This window comes from Rutilus rutilus (assembly GCF_951802725.1).
Source record: "Rutilus rutilus genome assembly, chromosome: 17".
NCBI lineage: Eukaryota > Metazoa > Chordata > Actinopteri > Cypriniformes > Leuciscidae > Rutilus > Rutilus rutilus.
This window is the reverse complement of record NC_140230.1, coordinates 29,666,444-29,691,505: the sequence shown is the minus strand read 5'-3', so window position 1 is coordinate 29,691,505 and position 25,062 is coordinate 29,666,444. Positions and strand designations below refer to the sequence as shown.

The window sequence follows — 25,062 nt, the reverse complement described above, 5'->3', positions numbered from 1 at the left end:
ATAGCTTATATATATGTGTAGTTTAGTTTTTGTGTAGAAAAATTACAGTTTTACACATTAGAGTGGAAATTGTGCTTAATTATCATGAGAAAAATGCTTAAAACAATGCTAAAAAGTAACTGTGGACCTACAAAATATATATATATAAAACAAAATTGTGAAAAATGACATGCTTTTACAATGATTCACCTTTAATTTGAGGTCAGCACTACTCTAGCAAGGCAGCCTAATGTGCAGGCTGTATTTGAAAGTAATAGCTGCAGCATATTCTTGGCCAACGAGTGGCAGCACAGGACCATGGATAGCTCTGCTTGCCTCCCAGTCACTCCCATCATCCACTGAGATTTTGGTGTGCAATGTCATACGACCGTTTTTCTTTGTTCCACCGGTTTGGCAGTGACACACTGTACAGTGATTTTCTGGCGTTTGCATATTGTCCGCCCGTAGCTGTTGGAAAAACACATGCTGCTTAGAAAAGTTGAGAGAATTATTCTGATTTGGAAACCATTCTCAGGGCTTTGAAGGTGTATTGCAGAGTATTCCCACCTCCAATACACGCTTGTCATGCTGACCTGAGGAACGGTGCTGTAATTTCCCAGCCAAAATGAACTGGAGCTTCTTGAGAGGATAACCGTAATCATTCTTATCACTGTTCCATCCGATTGTTGGAGATTTCAAAGATCTCTGAAAATGCCTTCAGTTTGACTTCCAATATGGTGTGTGTGAGTCTGTGTTCATATTTCTACTTCCCCCTGCAGTGCAGTGTTTCTCCCCACACCCATGTCAGTATTTGCTTGGCTTGTGCGATGCACTTTAGCAATGTGTCTTCTGAAACCTCTCTCGTTTTTTTTCCCCCTATTTCTCTATGAAGGTGGAAGCAGCTCAGGATGCAAGCCCCCCTCCTCTACCCTCTGCCAGCCTGCCGCCTTGGGCTTCTCCCCCGCTGAGCCAACCATGTCGAGCCAGCACAGCCACCCCTCCTTCAGTAACATCCACTCCATGGCCGACCAGCAGCAGGTACCAGAAACACGCTCCCTTGAAATTAAATGATATCGCATGACCCGTATGTAAAGCATCATTCACAAAGTTATTGTGTTGTGTAAAGATGTGTTTGTGACTTGTCCCTCATCATATTTTGTTTTAGAATTGCAATCGAATAAATAAATAACAGTTGCATGCTGATATATGCATAATACTGTATTTAAATGCTAAGAAAAGCCCTCAAATGAAGATTAACATATTATTGTGTTTGACTTGTAAATCATAGCTATAGACATTACAAAAAAAAGTGACTTTAGAAGTCATTATATTGTTTTATTTCCTGTCACTGGCCTACAGTTCACATCTATATTATGTGGTTGAGGTTGAGTTTGTCTGTCTGTCTGAGGTAGACAAGTGGTTTGTTCATCCATAACATGTAGTTATATTGTGCAATATTACATGAATGGTCTGTGTATACATGCATATTGACGGCAATAGCTATTGTATCACTATTGCATGTAGGTTGGAGATTCCCTTTACGGGTCAGGAGGGTGATAAATAATGTGCTTAATATTTTATTGCAAGCATTTGTTCATAATTTACCACACTAAATGAATGCATTAAATTAACAGCTGTATTCATTAGTAAACTTTTCATACTTATTAAAGTACTTAAATTAACGTTCTAATGTTTTGTGTATATACAGTATATGGTGTATTGTATATTGTACAGTGTATTGTTTTGTTATGGTGTTTCCTCTGTTTCCCCTCTTTTTTTCTTACTGTTGTCTTGGTGTCACTTTTTCCAGGTGCTGTCAGATATGACCATCCTGCAGAGGAGGATTCCACCGAGTTTTCGAGATCCTGCCAGCGCCCCGCTACGTAAACTCTCAGTCGATCTCATCAAGACATACAAGCACATCAATGAGGTGAATCCATCTCAGGCTTTTTCATATTCACCAATTTATGATTAGACCAATTGTACCAACCACCTAGTTATTAGTGAAGCAGCAATAGAGGTGCAAATATTAAAAATTTTTCTCGTATTCCAGGTGTATTACACGAAGAAGAAACGGCGAGCCCAGCAGGTTCCGCCTGAGGACTCCAGCACCAAAAAAGAGCGCAAGGTGTACAACGACGGCTACGATGATGACAACTATGACTATATTGTGAAGAACGGGGAGAAGTGGCTGGACCGCTACGAGATCGACTCGCTTATTGGCAAGGGCTCCTTCGGACAGGTAAAGCATAACCCTGAAGATGAGAATAGATGTCAAGACTAAAAGAATACAGGCATAAAATCAAAATCAAACTAAAACCTTGTGTTCAACAGGGTTTGTGACTAACTACAAACTAGCAAGTGATGTCTTTTTTGTCTCCAAAATAACTTAATTTAATCCGAAAGGAAACTGAACACAGTCAGCATAAACATGATCATATTGTAAAACAATATTGAACTATCATTATTCTCATTATTTTATTTTGGTGGAAAACTGATGACAATTTGTACATAACCGTAGTTTTTAATATGCTCCTGCCTCCAAATCTGGTGTATGTACACTTTTCTGTCCCAAAACAAAACAAAAAATGGTAATGTTTCGTTACATTAGATTTGAATAGAAACTTATAAAAATAAAAATGTTTAAAATAATGAAAATAAAGGAGTGCTTTGTGTTCTCAATTAATGCATATTATAAGCAAACCACACTACAGACTAGAATGGTCAAATAAATGACAAAATAAGCATTTGTTAAAGTAAATATGAAGAATTTGAAAGTCTGAGTACAGAAACTCTGGTGCATCGTATATGAAATATCTTATGTTGCTACTTAATTTTTCTGTTGTAAAAATAAAACTTTTTGCCACCTGTGCGCTAATTTGCTCCTTTTTTGTGTAGGTGGTGAAAGCCTATGACCACCATGAGCAGGAGTGGGTGGCCATCAAGATCATCAAGAACAAGAAAGCCTTCCTGAACCAGGCCCAGATTGAGCTGCGGCTTCTTGAGCTCATGAACAAACACGACACTGAGATGAAGTACTACATAGGTAAAAAAAAAAACAGACGCTGTTCGCTCGTCTGTACACGTACAAGAATACGACAAGCAGCTGTTACTCTACATTTAGTCTTCCGTAGAAAAACCTTTGACCTAATGGCAAGAGAATTTCCTCCCACCCAAAAGCAATAAGTACTCAAGACTAAAAGTAGTTCATTAGACTATTTCATAGACGGAAAGCAAAGCATAATGGACAATCTGGATTGCATGGATATCTAGTTTTTCTTATTTCAACTCTTTTTGTGATAACTTTGAGCCTCTCTAATACATCTTTTCTTCCTCATATTTGTTTCCTCAGTTCACTTAAAGAGGCACTTCATGTTCCGTAACCACCTGTGCCTGGTGTTTGAGCTTCTCTCCTACAACCTGTACGACCTCCTGCGTAACACCAACTTCCGCGGCGTCTCGCTCAACCTGACACGCAAGTTTGCTCAGCAGCTGTGCACGGCGCTGCTCTTCCTGGCCACGCCCGAGCTCAGCATCATCCACTGCGACCTCAAGCCTGAGAACATCCTCCTTTGCAACCCCAAGCGCAGTGCCATCAAGATCGTGGACTTTGGCAGTTCCTGCCAGCTAGGACAGAGGGTGAGACAGCGTCTCAGGCCCATTTGCGTCACTGTTTGTTAACAACATGCTGATAAGGTCACACACAGTAGCAACTACAGTGAACTTGCATTTAAATAAACACAATGAATAGTGGAGACATGCCGTGCGGAACTTTTAATGATAAAGGCATCTGTAAGAGATAAAAACGTGCAATGTTCTTAGTTGGTGGGATGTGCATTCAGAGCACATTCTAGAGGACTTTTCCACAGCTGAAATGGATTTTACTGCTTAAGATTCCTAGTGGCAGTGCTGCACCCTTCTTATCTTTCAGCTTCTGCTGCCCACTAGTGGAGAAAAGTGAAAATGTAGTAGTTACTTGTGCATCCTGTGTTTGTGCGTGCCATTCATTTCTGTTTTCCTCCTCCCTTAGATTTACCAGTACATTCAGAGTCGGTTTTACCGCTCTCCTGAGGTGTTGCTGGGCATGCCGTATGACCTGGCTATAGACATGTGGTCCCTAGGCTGTATCCTGGTGGAGATGCACACGGGCGAACCGCTCTTCAGCGGCTCCAATGAGGTACGGCTCGGGGATTAGTCACACAATGACTGTGCAAAGCGTTTGTGACGTCTTTCTTTGACGCTCATCCTAAGACTTCACTTGTAAGAACCACACAAACAGGATATAAGACAGATTTTTTTAATTTTTTTTATTCCCAGGCTTGTCAACATTATGCATTATTAAAATATTATAATTATTTTAAAGACATTAAGACAGAGCAGATTACAGTTGCTACTGTAAATATTCAAAACAAGAGATGGCACTTGTCCCATCCCTGACTTATACTAACGAGTTTTTAAAACTGACACTGATGTGCTGCACTATGTAAAAAAAAAAAAATCTGAATTCTAATTTAAAATATTAATAAATACTGTGATATAGATAGTACTAATAATACTGGTCTGAACACAAGATCCTGTGTATACACCCTGTAATCAACACCTCAAGTAATAAATGCATTTTGGTCTGTTATATATATGATATTTAATATATGCTGACATGTCAGATGCAACTAAGTCCATTTGGATTTTGCCCTGATGACACTGTGCTGTATCTTTCTCAGGTGGACCAGATGAATAAAATAGTGGAGGTGCTGGGGGTCCCGCCCAACCATATGCTGGATCAGGCCCCTAAAGCACGCAAGTACTTCGACAAGCTGTCCGACGGCCTGTGGACCGTCAAGAAAAACAAGGACATTAAGAAGGTACTTTATCCTTCGGCCTCTGTGAGTAAAACTCTGCTTCTACTTATCCTTCGCCCTCCTCCCAAAGACCACCCTTCCTTCCTCATCATCACCTGCTCCACACCGACGCACACCTTATCCTCAGGGAGAGGGGAAGAGAAAAAAGTTGGGCTAAAATGGAGGAGGGTGGAAAAAAAAGGTTGGGGATGAAATTTAAGCAAGGCTAATGTGTGCTAGTGAACCTCCTCCTCTCTCCACTGACCCGCCTGTGCTTTCAGAATCACAAGGTCAATCTAAACCCCAACCTACAGCATCTGTTCTCCTTATCAGCATCATTGCCCTCATCATGATCATTTTCACATCATTCTGTCTCTGAATCACCAGTTAGGAGCAGGCATGTCAGTAGCACTTACAATACGAAACACATCGAGATACGTAAACTAAAAGGCCAAAAATATACAGCCACCCTGTTTATTAATGCAAATAGTTTTTAAGTTAAATGCTCATTATATGAGGTTGGGGTGTCCAGATACTTTTGGCCAAACAGTGTACACTACCATTTAAACATTTGGGGTCAGTACAATTTTCTTTTGTAAAGAATTTAATACTTTAATAATTCCACACTTAAGTGATAGTAAAGCTGTTCTTTTTGACGTTCTATTCAAGCTGAATTTCAGAAAGATCACATGACACTGAAATCTGGAGTAATGATGCTGGAAATTCAGCTTTCCCAACACATGAATAAATTACAGTTTAAATTATATTAAAGTAGAAAACAGTTATTTTAAACTTTAATAACATTTTGCATTATTGTGGTATTTTATCCAATAAATGCAGCATTTGTGAGCATAGATTTCTTTCAAAAACATGAAAGAAATCATTCTGACCCCAAACATTTGAACAGTAGTGTAAATAAAATAGTAAGACTTTACAATAAGATTCCATTTGTCCATTTTAATTGAATGCATCAGTTAATAAGATCTAAAAGGCCAAACGTGTATCAGCCTTTGTTAATGCTAGTTAATAAAAATACAGTTCGTTATTCATTAATGTTAATTCTTAGTGCATTAACTCATTTTAACAAATGGAACCTGACTGTAAAGTGGTACTAAAATATCAGTTTAAAGATTTACAGTATAGATGCAATGTTGTAAGAAAATAATTTGTATAATTACATTGGCAGAGCCCTACTTCTTAGCAGCTCTCAGTCTAGTCAACGACACACGTGGGTCACAGGTTAAGCGAGTGCAGCCAGTAGCTTGAATGACCCTGTTTCCAGTGAAGATAAGTGAAAGTAGCATCAGGTTAAGAATCTAGAAAGTGTGTGCGTGCGTACGTATGTGGTCGCAGATTAAGACGCAAAGCTGATAGCAGGTGGAGGGTAAAAGTCTGGATGAGGTCCTAATACACTTTGTTTTACAGGATTAATGTCTGGCACTTACTGCCAACTCATCCAGAGACTCACCTCAAATGCTCCAGCATGCATTTTGTACGTCTGTGTGGACAATAACATTTGAATGCTTTGCTTTGTACTCTTTTACAATGTAGATGTTGGTTCATTTTAAGCCTTTATTGTAGTATTTATGACCAGGATACAGTGTATAATAGCACAGAATAGGTTCTGTGTCAAAGGTTCTCAAACTGTGTGTATGACAGGGCTCAACAATATGGAGTTTCACAAATATTGTAATATTTCAGGAAAAATAAGAAAGTAAGTTTACTACAAAAATACATTATTTGTAGTAAACTTATGTTTTTAATTTGCCGTAATAGCTGGAAATCATGCATCTTTATTGTAATTCCATGACGGGTATAAACACATGATGGCATACAATGATTTATGGTTTTGTGTAGTTCTTTCAACTGAAATTCTTTCAAAAAGCCTCATTGTTGAACCCTGTATGACACTTAAAGCTCCTATGCAAATGTCATTATTCCCACAAAACCACAAACATATCTCATTTTCAGTCCCCTTCACCTGCATTGATTAATGATTTCTTTGACTGATTAGTTTCCTATTAAAGTCAACATGAAATCAAAATTGACTTTCCTATACATATTCCAAAGAATAAAAATGTTTCCTAACCCATTTCAGCAATGTTTTAGGCTGCTGTTGTAGGTACTGCTGCCTAAACTAAATATTTTTAGCCTATTATGCCTATTATTGCCTGTAGCTAGCACAGTAGTTTAATTCTGGTTTAATGTTACTGTAAATAAACTTGCATTCACATCAGGCTCTATTTTGATATGGAATTTTCATGAAAAGTATGAAACCTACTTTTCACGTTTCAGTCAGTTCTAATAACAATTAACTATTGTTTCACTCAAGTGGGTTACAAACGCCATTTCATGTTGACTTTATAGTATTTAATTGACATAACAAGTTTATTCTTCTAACATTAGTAGATGTATCTATTTATTACTTATACAGCTTGGTAATAAAAATATGTTCTTGGACTGATAGTTCATCAACCTTTGTTTTTAAATGATGACATTTCAACTGTTATCTGCACTTCACTAAATGCTACTTGTTTGTGCCTCGTTCTCTTCCCTTCCTCTGTGTTGATTCGTCACTCCAGGAATATAAACCACCTGCCACGCGACGACTGCACGAGATCCTGGGGGTGGAGACGGGAGGTCCAGGGGGGAGGCGAGCTGGAGAGCAGGGCCACGCGCCCTGCGACTACCTGAAGTTCAAGGACCTGATCCTGCGCATGCTGGACTACGATCCCAAGACGCGCATCACGCCCTTTTACGCGCTGCAGCACAACTTCTTTAAGAAGACGACGGATGAAGGCACCAACACCAGCAGCTCCACCTCCACCAGCCCTGCCATGGACCACAGCCACTCCACCTCCACCACTAGCTCCGTCTCTAGCTCCGGTATGTGTGTGTAATGCCGCGGTCACACTAGACTTTGAGCATGCAAGATTTATACAGACTCTGGAACGGTTGCGGCGGCAGCTTTTTAAAAAAAAACATATAATACATCCAAAATGTAAGGGATCCAGATTGCGTCGGGGTCCAGATCACCCTTTATTTGGGGTTTATTTTGCGATAACAACCGGCTGGATATACATTATCCTACTTATTACATGGCTACTTGCCACAATTAGACACAAAATATTTATTTAAATTGAAATGTTTAAGCTTATGCAAAGAAAAACAGGTCCCAGGCGAGGTAACCAGTTATAACAAGACATTTAAGGGATCATTTACAGTCGTATCAACAATATTAACATAGACCTACTATTAATACTGCCGGTTTAGTTTTACTGTAAACACATTTGATAACTGAGGCACGAGATGGCACCAACTGCGTTTGAATGAAACGAGAGAGAACGGGACCATGGTGTAATACAAGAGACATGAAAGAAGCGCCAGCTTCAGATTCCCAGATGAGCGGGTGCTATTGACGACGGTCGTAACCTCAGTATGTTGTGACTGACCAATCAGAATCAAGCATTTCAAAGAGCTGTGTAAACAGTAAAGAGTGCTTTAGTGTTACAAGTACAAATTTAACTCCAGTGTACTGGAATCCTGCATATTAAAAGTTTGTGTTTTTTTTTTATTCAGCTTAAGAGGTCATAGCGTGATGTATTGATCTTTTACTATACGAATTTGTGGCAAACTTGAACTTTGCAGCGCATTTGCATGAGATTGTGTTTCCTGTCTCCCACATTCGCTTGCGTATGAATTCGATGGAATGAAAAGTGTAGTGTGACCGCGCTTTAAACCTGTTACTTGGGGACAGTAAAACTAGAGGTAAAGGACTCCTTTAACATGAGCTCTTTGTTGTTGCTCCCAACCCAGGTGGATCTAGCGGTTCTTCCAACGACAACCGAAACTACCGGTACAGTAACCGGTACTACAATAGTGCAGTCACTCACACAGACTACGAGATGCAGAGCCCACAAGTAAGTGATTGTTCTAGCGCACCGCACAGCTCCTCTTTAAGATGCCTAAACGACTCGTCTTGATCCCCTCTGGTCGCTTCTTCTCCCTCCAGGCTCCGTCTCAGCAGCAGTTGCGCATCTGGCCAGGAGGAGACAGCAGCATGGGTCAGCTGTCCAACAGCGGCAGCGACTCCTCCTACCCGCAGCTGATGTTGCACAAGCCTGCAGCCACGCAGCACTCGCGCCACTTCCTGGGCAACATAGGGGGCATGATGGAGCCGCACCATCCCCACCCCATCTACGGCAGCCACCACAGCAACGGCAGACAGCTCCGGCAACAGCAGCAGCAGCAGAACCAGCCGCAGGGCCAGGCCTCGCAGGGCCAGCAGGGCCCAGCGCTGATGCCCGTCTCCTCCCCGCAGATGCAGGACAGCATCGAGCTCAGCCTCACCCACCACCACCACCTGGGTCAGTCTTCCATCATGCAGCCGCCCCCGTCGAGCTTGGACTCCAGTCAGTACGGCTCCTCCAACCTCCACCTGGGCCTCTCTGCCTTTCGGACTAGGACAGTCATGGCCCCCCAGCAGCCCCCTTCCGCTTCCCAGCAACAGTTGCCCCAGGCCCCAGCCTCCCAGGACAGCATGGTCGCTGCCTCCGGTTTGGGATACATCCCTCCGTGCTACGCCGGCAGCAACAACAATAACAACCCGCCGCAGGGAAGCGTCGGAGTGGGGGGGATGCTCACCGGGGGGCCTCCGCCCAGAGGAGTCGGGGGAGCTGGGGGGCGGCCGGACTCTGAGGAGTCCGCCATGATGGCAGTGTGCGGCAGCGGGAGTGGGAGCGGTCAGAGTGCAGCCAACTCTTGATAAATCTTGAACAAATTCCAAAAGCCATACGAAAATTTTAACGACAACATAACAGTGACAAAAAGCGCCACACGTACACACACGACACATTACACGTAGTAAGCGTACAACACACACACATACACGCGCGCGGCCACACGTAACAGAATCGCAGAGAAAAACTTGTGAAATATCAGACAGTTGATTTTGTTTTTTCGTTTCGTTGTTTTGGTTTTGCATGGGGAGAAGGTCAAGGGAGGGATTTGAAACTGTTTTTATCGTTATTTTTCTGTTTGTTTGTTTTTCTTTAATTGAAGGAGAAGAGCAGCGGGCGAAGTAGTCGCAACAGAAGGTTTCAGAATGTTTGTTATTTGATTTTATGTGATTTCAGGACAGGTTTGCAGCGAGAGATTTTTATTTGCCGTTTTTTTGGGGGGCGAGGAAAGGAGAGTTTTGTGTTGAAAATAAATCGAATGTTTTTGTCAAGACGACAGCAGCGGGAGAGAGAGTACCTTATGGTTTTTTTTTGTATTATTTTTTTGGTTTGTTTTTTTTCTGAGGTTTTGCCGTAATTGTACATTTTTAATTTATTAAGAATCACTACATAGGGAACGGGAGAAGGGGTTAGAAAGAGATCTAAATTGAGAGGTGGGTATTTTTGGGGTTTATTTATTCAATGTTTTATTTATACAGTTGTTTTATTTGGGCTCAGACAGATGATACTTATGCTTAGAAAACCAACAAACTGGGTTTGAGTTTTTTTTTTTTTTTTTTTTTTGCTTCATTTTGTTGTTTTTGGTTGCTTTTTTTTTTCTAGTTGAGCATAACCCACACACACACACACACACACACACATACACAAGACATACACTCACATTTTTGTTACTTTTTTTTAATGTTTCCAGTCTTTATCTCGCTTGACACACTGGCTTATATATCTCAAACTATGAAACAAATCCTACGAATGAAATAGCAAATGACAGAAACTGTTTTTAGTCGCCACACAGTGAGAAACACCAACTAACAACTAGAGGAGGAGGCTGAATCATGAGCCGCTTTCACGAGGAGAGGGGGAACGTAACTCGACTTCACATAAAGGAGGAAGTGATACAGGAAAGTCTTGAAAAACATCAAAACATTTTGCCAGAAGGAAAACCAAAATGCTTCCCTGTTGTTCGTTTCAAAAAATAGTCTGCCTTCTTCTTCTTCTTCTTCTTCTTCTTCACCATCTCACTAGACTCTCTCTCTCACCCCTCTCTTACTTTGGTTTCTGTCTCTTTCTCTTTTTTTCTAACCCTCTTTGTTTTGGACAGAAAACTGAAAGCGTTAACACATTTGTATTAACTCTGGATATGCTAAGCCAAATCTTGCTGTAGCTCTCTCTCTCTCTCTCTCTTTCTCTCTTTTTATTTTCTTGCTTACCCCATGTTTCTGTTGGAAGGAAGAGTCTGGGGCGAGATTTAGCAGGAGGGCGGAATACTTCAGTATGAAGGGACACTGTCACGCCCTCCTGACTGCAGCCCCTCCCACTCTGACTTCATTTCCTGCCTCTCATTTTGCTTTCTCTTGTCTTTATTCTCCCCCTCCTCCCCTTCCTCCTTCACAACACTCTGTGAGTGCTGTTTGCCATCAAGTCAAAAAAGTGAACTACTTCTCTCTCGGCTGCTATCTCCACTCTCAACCATGTTCGGATTGCTGCTAAAGAAAACAGACAGATAAATAAATAAATAAATAAATGAATAAATAAATAAATAAAAATGAGAACTTTTTAACCCTCCTGCTTCAGAAAAATGAAAAATAAACCACTGCATCTCATGTATTTATTACTATTTAACAAGGAAAAAAGAAAAAAAGAAAAATCTGTTTTCTGCTGTTTTTTTTGTTTGCTTTCTTTCTTGGTACAGGTTAAAGCTTGACATTTATATTATGTAACGGAAACATGGTATTAAACAAGTGCCTCGATTTATTGGTCAGCCACTGGACGGAATTGAACAGAAGAGGATTATAGGAGTTTGATCAAGGTTTATTATATGTATAGCTAAAATTCAAGCCTCATGCAACTGTGTAGAAATCCATGACGATTCAAACATCATGTGAGAACTTCATATTGGATGCGAGCCTCATTCAGTATGACTGACCAATACCATATATTTAATTAACTGATGACATCTTCATCCATTGTAATCTGTGTACATAGCATCCATGCATCATCCAGTTAACGTTAAAGCAATGTTAGGGTGAAATGTCATTTTCGAGGTTAATTCTAGTGACTGGGATTCGAACCTGCGACCTTTGAGGCATCAGGACCTGCAAACTACCTTATTCTGCTCAGATCAGTGATGATGACTGCTGTCCTTTATGTTCTTAATAACCAGTTAAAACTTGTAATTGGCCTCACTGGCTTCTTTACTTTGTCATTTTTTTCCAACATCATCCTTCATGAGAACATAATGTCTGAAGTATTATGCTATCATCAGTTTTGGTTTCTTTATTAAAGAGAGAGTTGCCTCTGTAGGTCCTCTAATCTTGTTATGTTTAGCAGACGTTGGTCACCATATAAATGTCACACTCACCATGCACTGTCAGAAACGTGTCTGAGCACTGATAAACTTTGAAAAATGCAGATGTTTCTGAGCTGCTTATAACACAACTACAGATTTGTGTGTGTACTCTGTCATTATTGAAGAGTATAGGAAATATATCTTATCTATGGAGGGGTTAACGGGGGACAGCATCCAGAACAAATTGTTGCCCTGTCACCTCTCAATAAAACCCTCACATAAACCAAAACTTCTGTTGAAGTGGAGGAGCATCTAAAGGGGGGGACAACATCAAACTATTAAATGTAATTGAGAACACGTACGTTAAGATGTTTATACTGGTTTGGTTTAGGCCTAATACCTTAAGCCTCAAGCTGGCTGATAGCATTTTTAATGTATATAGATAGGCCTACTACAAATCAGAAGTAACTGGAAGTTGCACCTAAAACGTATATTGCTGGTCTTTTACTTTTATGAAGCACTGGAATGAATTAGACTAGATTAAGTGCTCGTGGTAAGACATTTCTTAAAAGTAGACCAGTCTGTTGCACAGTAAGAGTCATGGTGTAAGGATAAAAACTAGCTTGTTCTTGAGGCCAGTCAAAAAGTGCTACTTAGCATTGAATTCGTCTTTCTACAAAAACAATAGTTTCCACACCCCTATTTGCAGTAGTTTTGGATCTCAATATGCTTCTAACTAAGCATAAGTTACAAACCACATTTTTTGTGTTGAAATGTAAAAGAAAACTTGCATGCGATAGCCGTATAACTGAATATATATATATATACGCGACAAATTAGACCAAAGTACTAACTGCGCATTGAATTATTCTTTTGCGAATCGGACTGATTCGGTGCGAGTGATTCTCTCGAGTCACCAACTCAGTGAACCATGAGCTGCATAGTTCAAACGTGTCAAATTCGTAATGAGCAAAGAACCGAAGTGTGAGGTAAGTTCATTTAATAAACGATTAGCAAGGATGTAACAAGTAAAAAAAAAAAAAAAAAAAAAATCAAACCGCATAAGAAATAAACTTGACTTTAAGAAGCTAGAATATAATTAAATAGAAAAATAATAGGTAGTTACAACAGCTAAAAGATGTAACGTTAAATTGATTTCCGTACTGTTATATACAAAATTATTAGGCTATATGTAGGCTAATGCTAAATCATGGTAACGTTAGATACCCGTAATTACAATAAAGATTTTTTATATATATATAAATCTTAATAATAAACGTTATATGTGCTTTAATAAAGGATTCAATGGGGCTTGCGTGAATTACGTGATGACGTTTTTTTTTACCGGCTCATTGAAACTGTTCGAAAAAACGATTCATGACTAAACTGTTAATTAGCCCTCACGTCATCAATCAACAGGTGGCTACAGGGCGCGACTAGCGTTCTTCTCAGCGGCGTTTTATTTATTTCCTTTATGTCACATTTAAGAGTCACTGGCTATCATGGAGCGCACGAGTTTGTGTTTTTGTTGTTCTTTGTATTTTCTTGGCCTAATGTGCATCGTCAAAGCTTACAATCATGGGACCGGGGGTCACCAATATAGCAATGTCGTATCCACGAAGCAGAAAGTCCTTGCCATGCAACCCATGTCAGGCGCTGTCAGGCCGTGGACAGAAGAGAGCGAGTTTATGAAGAATCCTCCGGTTATACGACCATATCACGTTTTCCCAATGTTCCAACATGTTCCAGTTCCTCTCGTTGACATGGATCTGTTCAGGCCTGTCTCCGGGAGACGACACTTACCAAACCTTTTGACTAGTCTTCTAATTCCTCAAGTGAACCCTCAGTTTGCCCAAGTGTCTCCCGTGCGTAATGCTCGTGGCGTAGAGGTTTGGTGTGGTTACAGTAAGATCTCGGTGCGCATGAATGAGAATCTGCTGGGCTTCAGAAGTTCACCGTCTTTGTTTCAACTGGGAACATGTCCTGTCTCACGCTCCGACAAGGATTTCTTATATTTCCATTACGACCTCAATGACTGTGATAGCTCTTTAACGGTAAGTAACGCTAGTTGTATACGATAAACCTAATCTTAAAGGTCCGCTTTTGTCAGAGGTTTCTATATAAACTGTAAAAAAAAAAAAAAAAAAGTTGCTGCCTTAAATTAAGGACAATCAACTTGGATGTTTAAGTCATTTCAACTTAAATTACATTTTAACTGACTAAAAGGAAAATTAGTGTGGAATCCTGTGTAACGTGTAAAAAAAGTAGATAATTGCTTCTTATTCTGAGCAATGTTAAAAACATATGTTGTCATAACTTATTGATCATATCATTTTTTAGTTTCTGAATATTTAACAGCCCAAATATAGGCAGCAAAAGATATAGCTGCCCATATTTGTGCTGTTAAATATTCATAAATGTGTGCAAAAAAATTATCTAAGTTAGTATAGTAAAAAGGCTAGTATCTGTTTTCAACACACTATTAGAATACTGTGTAAATCTGAAAAATTATACCATACAATGGTCAATTGTTTAAAAGTGTCAAGATATGTGTGATTAATCACTAATCCATTGTTTAGAAAACTAGAGCACATTTGGATATGGTAATGTCAAATTCTCATAATAATCTTAAAAGTTTGCATATGTGTTTTTTTTTTAGTAAGCCTATCTTATTTGAGACATCAGGCTCTTATGACTCATATTATGATATAGGAGAATATTAAACCTTACTCGAGAATCTAAAGAATTTATTCAGAGGCCCAAACTGAGCAAAATTATGCAATTTTGTGCAGTTGCTGATGTTTGTGTGGCCCAAAAGTTAAATGAAATTCTGATGGGCTGTAATGTAATAAAAAAATAAATAAAAAAAAGGTAAACTATCAAATACACAACAGAAGGCATGTAGTAGAATGTGTACATTTTATATAATATAATATTTCATTCGTTTTTGTTTTAAGTTATTTTGATTAAAGATTATGAGGGCACATGAATTAAAAATAAAAAGTAATGATGTGCATGGATAACTTATAATCAATACTGAAAATATTCCTCAAATAATAATTAATAATCTTGATTTTACCTTCTATATTACAATGTTTGATCCTCCTCAGATGACGAACGGCCAGATCGTGTATTCTAACACGTTGCACTATACACCAGAGCCTCAAGGGACAGTCATCCGAGCGGTGCCCCTCGCGCTAAACATCCAGTGCCTGTACAATAGGTAAACCATGAATCTGAAGAGGTTTCCGGAGTTGGAAATGAAATTCACCTCATCTTTTGCTTTCTCCAATTTCTAGATTTCATTATTCCTACAAAATAGGCTTCCTGCCTGTGCCGAGGGAGCGCATGTTTCACAAGATTTTTGAGCGAAGGGCCAGGTTTAGTATTTCTGTGTGTAATGGTAAGCTTTTCCTCTCCTATATAATTCCATGTTTTGTTCGACCTCTTAATATGATGTTGGTGCCCATCGGTCTATTAAACTGTGTGAACTCCAGAACGCTGGGAAAGACTTGAAGAAAATGTGAGTTTTGTGCTTGGGGTGCCCATGTATTTTGAAGTCAGTGCCGCTCATATGTCCAAAGACGAAAGGATTTTTGTTGACTCCTGCTATGCAACAGCATCCAAAGACCCAAAGTCCACTCCACAACACAGTGTTATTTGTAATTATGGGTAAGCTGTTTGGCACACTCTGCTTTTATTTAACATAAAGACACTTTCAGCGTGGAGAAAGAAAGAAATAAACACCAAACCTCAATTTCAGGTGTATGGAGGACAGCAGAAGACAAGGAAGTCTCTCCCGCTTTTTCCAAAGACAGTCAAAGATTATAAGGTTTTCAGTTGATGCCTTTTTACTCCCCCAAGTTACTGGCAAGGTAATGTTTTCATTCTTAAATGGGTTTTTAATATATTGGAGACCCGGGCTAGTTGTCTCTCTTTTAACTCCAGAGATTATTTGTAGGATGGGGTTTTGATATTGGGTTTATTCATAGTTCCACACCTTGAAGTTTTAGCTGCAGATAACTTTTCTAACACAATTGACCTATGGGTCATTTTGTCACATTATATGGACTGGAGCAAGCTGTCTTAAAGGAACACTTCGACTTTTTGAGACTTTAGCTTATTCACTGTATCCCCCAGAGTTAGATAAGTCCATACATACCTTTTTCATCTCCGTGCGTGCTGTAAGTCTGTTTGACGCACCCACCGCTAGCCTAGCTTAGCACAAAGACTGGATGTAAATGGCTACAGCTAGCATACTAATCCCAATAAGTGACAAAATAACGCCAACATTTTCCTATTTACATGTTGTGATTTGTATAGTCACAGTGTGTACAAATAACAAGGTCATATGAGACACAGCCATTTTTTAAACGTTTAAATACTGGGAACTATTTTCTCAGAAGGCAAAGCACTGCTACTTGGGCGGAGTGATTAGCGCAGCACCCGAGAAGCGCCGTTCCGTCAACAAAACCAACGTGACTAACTAGCTAGTAGCGAACGTGATTCGTGATCATGGCTGACTTTGAGGAATTGTCAGAGGATTTTTATTTGGTATCAAACCAAGATCCAGAACCATATCGTTTTGAGCCAGAATACACAGACGAGGAGTTACAAACTTTGGAAGCTGATAGACAAGATGCCAAACAGACTGAGGTCGAGGGGAGAATCAGAACGGGAGTAGCCTACTATTTCACAAACAAGGTCACTGTTTCTCAAAAATGAAAACTGCCCATCCCCCCCCTCCAATTCATTAGCAAGTTGAAGGCTACAGTCCTGAAAGTTACCTTTAGCGCCACTTATTTGTTACTGGGGCGATAGAGCGCGTTTGTGACATCACAAAACTAACATTACAGGGGATACATGGAGCCCGGGAACAACTGTAATAGTAGTGAGCACCCTATTCATGTAATAGTGTCACTAAGGTTACATTACATCTAGCTACTGGCACTGTAACAGTAGACTAGTCATCTAAAAACATAACGGAACACTTACCGCAGCCGCAGGTGATCCACTTTGTCCTGTCTTTACTATCGATGGGATGGCCGTATCCTTCTGCACACGTTTCATGGTCCGTGTGGCAAATTCCATTTTTTCGAAATAGTCGTCCTCAGTGAAATGTTCTGAGCAAACGCGATATTTTGTCACTTATTGGGATTAGTATGCTAGCTGTAGCCATTTACATCCAGTCTTTGTGCTAAGCTAGGCTAGCGGTGGGTGCATCAAACAGACTTGCAGCACGCACGAAGATTAAAAAAAGTATGTATGGACTTATCTAACTCTGGGGGATACGGTGAATAAGCTAAAGTCCCAAAAAGTCGAAGTGTTCCTTTAAAAGGAAACCTGCTGTTTTATTGACATTAATTTGATGATAATCAGTTCCAGAATAAAATAAAAAGCCATCTCCCATAACAAATCAGGATATTTGATGGCCTTTTCATCAAAATGTAAACAGTAAAATATGCTAAATCAAATTGTATGTGTAAATATATTATGTGAATGTAAGTGTTGATTGCATTTTTTCCTAATTTTTACAGCACTTTTACCTGCATTGCACAATATCGGTTCACAAAGCCACAAGCGCAACAGCAAAATCCTGTACCTATAACAATGCAGAGAGAAGGTGAATAATTGTATTTCACACATGTGCAACATACTGTGTAAATGCAGAGAAGCAAGATTCTTATCTTGTACCAACAGGTGGGACGAACTCACCACTGATGCATCCGTTTGTGCATGTTGTGATTCAACTTGTGAAATTGAAGCAACTTGTAAGTAGAAGGCTTCAGAGACTATCATAACTTGAAATGAAAACACTATACATCAATGTTTTGTTCTTGCTTTCGCAACAGCTGCTTTGCCCCGTACGACACAATCCCTGATAACAAGTCTACCCTGGATTATGGACAAGCACGAACAGTCGTTAATCAAAGGAAAAGGATTGTTCGGTGTTCAGGAGGACACAGAGGAGGTGAAGTTCAAGAGCGCAGAAGGAATCGGTGAAGAGGAAGGTGATCGCTACACAGTGGAGACTGTGGCTGATACTGAAAAACAAATGAAAACAAAAGAGAATAAAAAGATGCCCATGAAAGTCTTTGAGGATGTAGAAGTAATTGTTGGGACAGAGGAAACCACTGCTATAGAGTTAAAGGATGAGGGTGATCTTTCTGGAAAAGTGATGTCTGTTGGAGAACAGATGGATAGTGTTGTAGAGTTCGAGGAGGATGCTGGGAGATTCAAGAGCGCAGAAGGAATCAGTAAAGAGAAAGATGGTTATACAGTGGAGACGGTGACTGATACTGAAAAACAAATGGAAGCAAAAGAAGAAAATAAAAAGATGCCCTTGAAAAACTTGGCTGAGGATGTACAAGTAATTGTTGGGACAGAGGAAACAACTGCTGTAAAGGATGAGGAGGGCGATCGTTCTGGAAAAGTGATGTCTGTTGGGGAACAGATGGATAGTGTTGTAGAGCTCGAGGAGGATGCCGGGAGACTCGAGAGCACCAAGCTTTTGGAAGATGTTAATGATGACAAAGGGTCCAGCAAGAGTGGACTAAATGAACGAACTGACATTACCAGAGAAGAACTGTCTAACTACCAGAGAAAAATAAAGCCTGAAGTTTTTGAGAAGAGCATGCAGGTACCCTCACACATGGCGATGGATGAAGAGGTATTTTTAAATGCCAAACAAGAACCAATGGAGTGGAATAAAGATGAACATTAACCTACCCAGTGAGCGAGAAATGGGGGACTGACGTTTGAGCTCGTTCCAGGGTCTCAAAGGTATGACGCTTTAATTCATTTATTCTGAATTTAGCTCCACTTTATAAGAGTTCCTTTATATTTTTCTAGTGTTTTTTATTTTATTTATTTATTTCTGTTATAGGATCCTTGTTGGACCTTTTTTGGAGTTGCATCTGTGGGGCTGAAGATCTCAGCATACTTTCTTAAAGTCAGTGTTTTGGTCATGGATTCAACTGAATTCAGGAATGTGCATAATATGATGGAATGCTTCAATGTACAGTACTGACATCCACTGTAATGTCATCGGAATATTAAAACATATTTTTGATTGATCATTCGTTTTTCTTCTCTGATCCTATGTCCTGTGACCTTTTTGATACCTCTCATTATTAAACAAACAATTTATTCTTATGGGGAAAATCTCACAGTTCATATTTTATCCCAAAATCAAAAGAAAAATGCTTTAAAATAATTGTAACTTATTTCTATGACCAATAAGATTTTTTTTTTTTTTTTTTTGGCGCGTTTGTCTTTATTTCACATAAAGGTAGTATTCTCAACTCAACTTAACTTTATTTATATAGCACCACTAAAAACAACAATTGTTGACCAAGGTGCTATACACTATATCAGATATTATCAGCATAGTATTGTTTGTTGTACTGAATTTGAAGCTGATTTTAAGTGAATAATGAAATTAAATGTATATAGTACAGTACAGTAATGAGATTTTGGTAACACTTTAGGGATCACAATAAGGTATCATTTGTTAACATTAATTGATGCATGAACAACAATAAGCAATACATTTTTGCAGCTATTGTTAATTAAAATGTTCATGTTAGTTTACAGTTCATTAATGTTATAACAGATACAGCTTTTGATATTAAAAAAGGTATTCGTAAATGTGGAGTTAAACTAAGATTAATAAATGCTGTAGAAGTATTTTTCATTGTCAGTTCATGTTAACTGTAGTTTACTAATGTTTACAAATGAAATCTTTATTGTAAAGCGTGACTGAGATTTTCAATGGTCCTAAAATGGGTTTAATTTGCTTTATGCAAAAATACGAAGTAGCCTATAATCTAATATAAATAATATAACCTAAATCATAAGCAACTCTACCTTACATTTGGAATTAAACTAAAGACTTCTTAGGAGGAATATGCAACGGTATCATAAAGTAAAAATCTGCTGGGAAAATTTACCAAGTTTCAAGCAACTGACAACAAGGCAGCATCTGAAAAGTTTTGGAGCTGTTTTATATGATTAATTTTATATTCCTGACAATGTCAGTTGTAACTTGAGGAGGGCTGTCAGTGTCAGATCCTCCACCTAAACATGGCCATAAACTCTCTAAAAAATCAGAGATTAGACATGGTATGAATGAATTTTGTGAACAATAGACATATTTAAGAATAAAGAACAGAGAAATCTCTAATGTAGGCCTACTGTCTGATTGTATGACCGTGCGTGCTAGTATGTCTGAAGTTAGTCACATCAGACCAAAATGCTTTCTGGATTATGAAACAAAGGAGATTAGGCATTACCAGAGTGAATTTGGATAACATTAAAGCCATTCTGTGTGAAAAAGAGGGGGGTGTCATATTTCATTATAACTCCTGTTGCGTGTTGCTGTTCACATCAGATTAATTAGACCAAAATGTTTTCTAAAATACAGGCAAGGGAAGTTTAGACATCACCAGAATAAATTTGAGGAACATTACAGACAGTCTGTAGATAATAATAAGAACAAGAATGTAAATTAACAATGAAATCTATTATTAGTGCATTGGATGTATAAATAACAAGCAGAAAGGTTAAACAAAAAACAATAATAACCAGGGATCACTTAATGACGTAAAAGAAACGCTGAATCTGTTCTGAGACCTGCTCGAATCGAAAGAACCGGTTCGTGGAAATGAATCGCACTTCTATCAACAGTGCTTGAAGACGACAGGTGCTCTAATTACCCATCTCGGTTATGTGTAATATGTCAAGGTTGTTTGAGTGATTGTGAGTAGTACTTTGATGCTGTTTAGAGATATGAAGCTTTATTTTCCAATATTATTTACTTTAGTGGTCTTTTTGTCCACATATGTTTACGCGTTACGAGCTGCGCCTAAGCAGGCGATCAATTCGACCTCAGAGTCAGAACTGGACATAAGATTTGGAGAAGATTTTGAAGGATCTGCTGTCAAGCATCTTAGTTCGCCATATTTGCAACTTCCCATTTTCCAGCATTCTAGAATCCCCCTTTTGGACAAAAAGCAGTTCACTCCAATGCATGGGTCAGGTCGTGAGCAACTGCCCGAAGAGACGAAAAAAGTCCTCGTCCCGCGCGCCAGAGTACGCGCGAGCTCCCGTCCCCGCGGTCGATCACAACTAGTAAACGTCGTTTGCCAAATGAAGAAAATGATCGTTAAAGTCAACAAACAGATTTTAGGACTCGGTGGCTTGGGGTCTGAGCTAAAACTGGGAACATGTGACATCAGCAAGACTACAAAACACTATTATGTGTTTATTTACGACATGGATCAGTGTGCCAGTAAAAGAGAGGTGTGCTTAGCTGGTTTGTTTTTCTTGGTTGTTTCTTTTTTTTTTTTGGCTTTTCTTTTTTTGCATTTTTCCTCCATACTTAAAGGGCTTCGTATGTTGTATGTCCGTGTTGCTTGTTGTATTTTTGTCTATTACTTTTTAATTTGATAACTTCACAATAGGCGTTTGCAAACATTGTGGAAACTAATAGGCTAACTTACATGTTACAGCAAAAAAAAATTGTATGGAAAAAGTTAAAGGAATAGTTTACCCAGAAATTAACACATAAGAAGATACTTTGAAGAATAAGGGTAACCAAACAGGCCCAGGTCCTTATTGACGTCCATAGTATGGAGAAGGAAAAAAAATACTATGGAAGTCAATGGGGCCGATCAACTGTTTGGTTACCGACATTCTTCAAAATATCTTCTTTTGTGTTCAGCAGCAGAAGAAATAAACTCATACAGGTTTAGAACAACTGGAGAGTGAGTAAATGACGACAACATTTTAATTGTGTGAACTATCACTTTAAGGCGCTTGGAAAAAATTCATAGTTGAACTCATTCAACTCAGGGCCTCCATGTTCACTTGATAAACTTTGAAATTATCTTTTTTCTTTTTGAATGCAGTTAATAAACAAAAGAGTAACATATTCCAACATACTGCACTTCTCTCCGGATGTGAACCTGTCGCCAGTCCGCCGTGCCATGCCTTTCTCGCTCCCCGTTGAGTGTCACTTTAACAGGTAAATCAATGTCTTTAGTTGTACCAGATTTGTGTTGATTATATGTTCCACTTAAACTTGCAGTACATTTTTGTGTCCATTTTGTTCATTTGTTAATCAATCACTGATTTTTTTTTCTCTTAACAATCAAACACCCATGATCTTTTTTTCCCCCAGATATCATTACTCATACAAAATTGGTTACATACCACAAGTCAGACTTCAGAACCACTTCAAGCCCCTGAGAACAGTGGACAGCGTTGTACTAAGTCCCCGTGATGGTAAATAAGGTTTGACTAATGTAAATTAGAACGCCATTCTGTTTCAGTCAATGAGTCATCACGTTTCTGTCTTTTAGAGCTGTGGAGAAGATTATCCCCCACAGAAGAGTACACCCTTGGTCACCCTATGTACTTTCAGGCAGACGGACCCCCTCTTGCTGAGGACAAGAGGCTGTTTGTGGATTCCTGTTATGTGACCGTCAGCAGTTCTCGTTTGTCTATGCCACAATTTACAGTCATTGAAAACCACGGGTAACACTCTGGTCATTTAACCCTATAAAGCCTACTGTATCGTATTTTAAACAAATTTTCGAAGGCCACTAAATTATCAACATCATCCTTTTCTGAAAAACCTGCTGTACACAATCTGCTACATGCCTTCTGTTATCTGATTGATAGTTTATACTTTCTTAGCAGGCAAAACTGTAATTTTTATAAAGTTAACGTAAGAATACGCAAAATGTATCAAACACAGGCTTTTCAGGAACGCTGATTTGTACATCTCTCAAACATTGTATTGCATTGCATTGTGTTTTGTCCCCCCACAATTAAAACTACAGAGGTTTGATCACAAGCTTTTAAATATCATCTGACAGACATGTAATTAAGATCTATAGAGTGACAATTGATATTTACTTTCTCACTTTACAAGCTATCAGAAATTCATTTTACGTTTTGACCATGTAAATCACAGCAACTGAATCAAATTGGAGATTTTTGCTCAGTTTTGGGCCTCTGGATAAAATTGAGGATTGTTTTATTTTTCCTCCTCGAGTATGAGCTCCACATTCTTCTATATCGTACTATGCGAGCCGTAAAAGCCTGATGTATCAAAAATTATACTCTGCAAACAACACACATGCAAACCTTTTTTTTAGATTTCTTTTTATGTTTTAAAACTGTTCCATTTTTGGGGGGCTATTATTACATATGCCAGACTTTACGGGGTTAGGGGGGAATTGAAGACATAACTTGACACAAAATGTATGCACTTTTTTTTCTTTCAGGTGCATGATTGATAGCATGAGCAGCAGGTGGTCCAGATTCATTCAAAGTGGACAAAGGAATGTTGTGCGGTTCTCATTGGATGCTTTTCATTTCCATGGAATGTTGGGAAAGGTTAAATAATAAGCCATAATTGCATGCTGCTGTCATACAATTTCAGAAAAATAATGAATGTTGAGGTTGCCTGTTCTTTTTATTCTCAGCATCTTTACATGCATTGTGAAATATCTGTCGGAAGTTTAGATCCAACGCCAAGTTCAAAGTCCTGCACTTATAACCAGTCAACAAAACGGTATATTGAGTTTTGGTTTGCATTGTGATAATTCTAAACTGGTTTGGTACTAATTCAGATAATTTCCTCTTCAGATGGGAAGAATTATACAGTTCAAATGCTGTGTGCCTCTGCTGCGACTCCACGTGTCTGTCTTCTGACCTGTCTGGTGAGATACCTCAAGTGATCCTACTTTTAACAATTTGAATAGTTTTTAACAGGTTTTTATGAAGTATGTTGTTGGTATATATAGATCTTTTCATAGCATTGCATTGAGGGTAGATGCAATAATGCCTGTAAAAGTCTTGCCACATCATGGAAGTAATAAGATTTGACACCAAGCCCTTTTTCATTATTCCATGTACAGTGTCCAGTAAGGTCATCACCAGTGAGCCCTGGATCATGGAGTCTGATTTGCACCTAGTTGAGGAAGAGCAAACAACTCCATTCCTGCCAGAGGAGGTGGGAACAGGTTTTGTTTATGTAATAACCACACCGGCAGCTGAGATTGGACCTCGTCGTTTTTTGCCAGCCTCAGCTGTGGTGGAAGAAGTGGAGGAAGACAACAAATTTGAAGAGACACGCAGAACCTTTGAGGAGGTATTTGGATTGGTTTAAACAAAGAGGACTTAATAAAGACATTTTGATTTAGTTTTCACAGCTTAATTGCACTTGAAGTGTTAATAAATACATGAGACACTTTTGAAATTTGCATGTTTTTTCTCCCCCGTTTTTAGCTTTTTATAGTGTCATTTTAGGTAACGTATCAATAGCTATGTTTCCATTCACTTATTTTATGCGAATTTTGGGATATTGCAAAAAGAAATGCTGGATGGAAAATTCTAAAAACGCACATAAAAAAACTTGTGCGCTCAATTGAGGTGGATAAAAAAATGTATCCGATAAGAAGACGTGCGCTTAAACTACAATGAAAACGCAGTCAGCGAATTAATCCCTTGATGCGCAAAAAAAATAGACTAACCAGGGGATAACTTGTGTTTGATCATTCTGAAATGCCTGAGACAAAGTCTGTCATCACAATAGTTTGGTTAAATTCCCTCCCAGAAGCGTCTCACTTGATTGCATTCCTCAAACACCAGGCATCCGAACACAAGATAACATGACGGTGTTTATAACGTATCATCTGTGCATTGATTCTGATTCGCAAGTCATTTATGATGTATGAAAAAAAAAGAGCCACAGTGGCTCCTGATTATAGCAACTTACATTTTTATTACAGATATTTTGCGCCTGTTTCTCAGGAAGTGATGATTTCGTTTTCTTGAACACATTTAATGCATTTTGTGTAATGCGACATTTCAATTTTAAATTCCAAGTTAAATTTGCAACTTTGGATGGAAACATAGCTACTGAAATATGGTGCGAGTTAGTAATTGTAACTTGGGAAGTTGCTAAATGTGTTTGATCAGGATAAGT

General features: G+C 38.9%; 3 protein-coding genes across 6 annotated transcripts in view; all 3 read left to right on the top strand.

The window, feature by feature from the left end:
• dyrk1b (dual-specificity tyrosine-(Y)-phosphorylation regulated kinase 1B) overlaps window positions 1–11,278 on the top strand; it is a 41,370-nt gene extending 30,092 nt beyond the window's left edge. For 2 of the 4 annotated variants that reach the window (XM_084435519.1, XM_084435517.1), the window contains exons 2-11: window positions 872–1,017; window positions 1,790–1,909; window positions 2,033–2,221; window positions 2,878–3,025; window positions 3,332–3,618; window positions 4,010–4,156; window positions 4,701–4,841; window positions 7,400–7,703; window positions 8,634–8,737; window positions 8,830–10,056. In XM_084435519.1, coding sequence (XP_084291645.1) covers window positions 955–1,017; window positions 1,790–1,909; window positions 2,033–2,221; window positions 2,878–3,025; window positions 3,332–3,618; window positions 4,010–4,156; window positions 4,701–4,841; window positions 7,400–7,703; window positions 8,634–8,737; window positions 8,830–9,582 — 2,256 coding nt within the window. In that variant the 5' untranslated portion in view covers window positions 872–954 and the 3' untranslated portion in view covers window positions 9,583–10,056. Of the gene's footprint in view, window positions 1–871; window positions 1,018–1,789; window positions 1,910–2,032; window positions 2,222–2,877; window positions 3,026–3,331; window positions 3,619–4,009; window positions 4,157–4,700; window positions 4,863–7,399; window positions 7,704–8,633; window positions 8,738–8,829 lie in introns of all 4 variants that reach the window. The other 2 variants (XM_084435518.1, XM_084435516.1) reach the window with 2 other exon arrangements.
• A 2,171-nt stretch (window positions 11,279–13,449) lies between these two features.
• zp3d.1 (zona pellucida glycoprotein 3d tandem duplicate 1) lies at window positions 13,450–19,139 on the top strand. Its single transcript, XM_084435522.1, has 9 exons — window positions 13,450–14,116; window positions 15,173–15,285; window positions 15,362–15,465; window positions 15,560–15,734; window positions 15,826–15,937; window positions 17,600–17,685; window positions 17,763–17,833; window positions 17,915–18,845; window positions 18,949–19,139. Exons 1-8 carry the CDS (start codon window positions 13,565–13,567, stop codon window positions 18,784–18,786), a joined length of 2,085 nt encoding a protein of 694 aa, XP_084291648.1. The 5' UTR covers window positions 13,450–13,564; the 3' UTR covers window positions 18,787–18,845; window positions 18,949–19,139.
• Window positions 19,140–20,461: 1,322 nt separating this feature from the next.
• On the top strand, window positions 20,462–24,337 carry zp3d.2 (zona pellucida glycoprotein 3d tandem duplicate 2). Its single transcript, XM_084385808.1, has 8 exons — window positions 20,462–21,365; window positions 21,974–22,089; window positions 22,246–22,349; window positions 22,427–22,601; window positions 23,357–23,468; window positions 23,558–23,646; window positions 23,721–23,794; window positions 23,993–24,337. The coding sequence occupies exons 1-8, from the start codon at window positions 20,838–20,840 to the stop codon at window positions 24,241–24,243; spliced, it is 1,449 nt and encodes a 482-aa protein (XP_084241934.1). The 5' UTR covers window positions 20,462–20,837; the 3' UTR covers window positions 24,244–24,337.
• The last annotated feature ends 725 nt before the right edge of the window (window positions 24,338–25,062 follow it).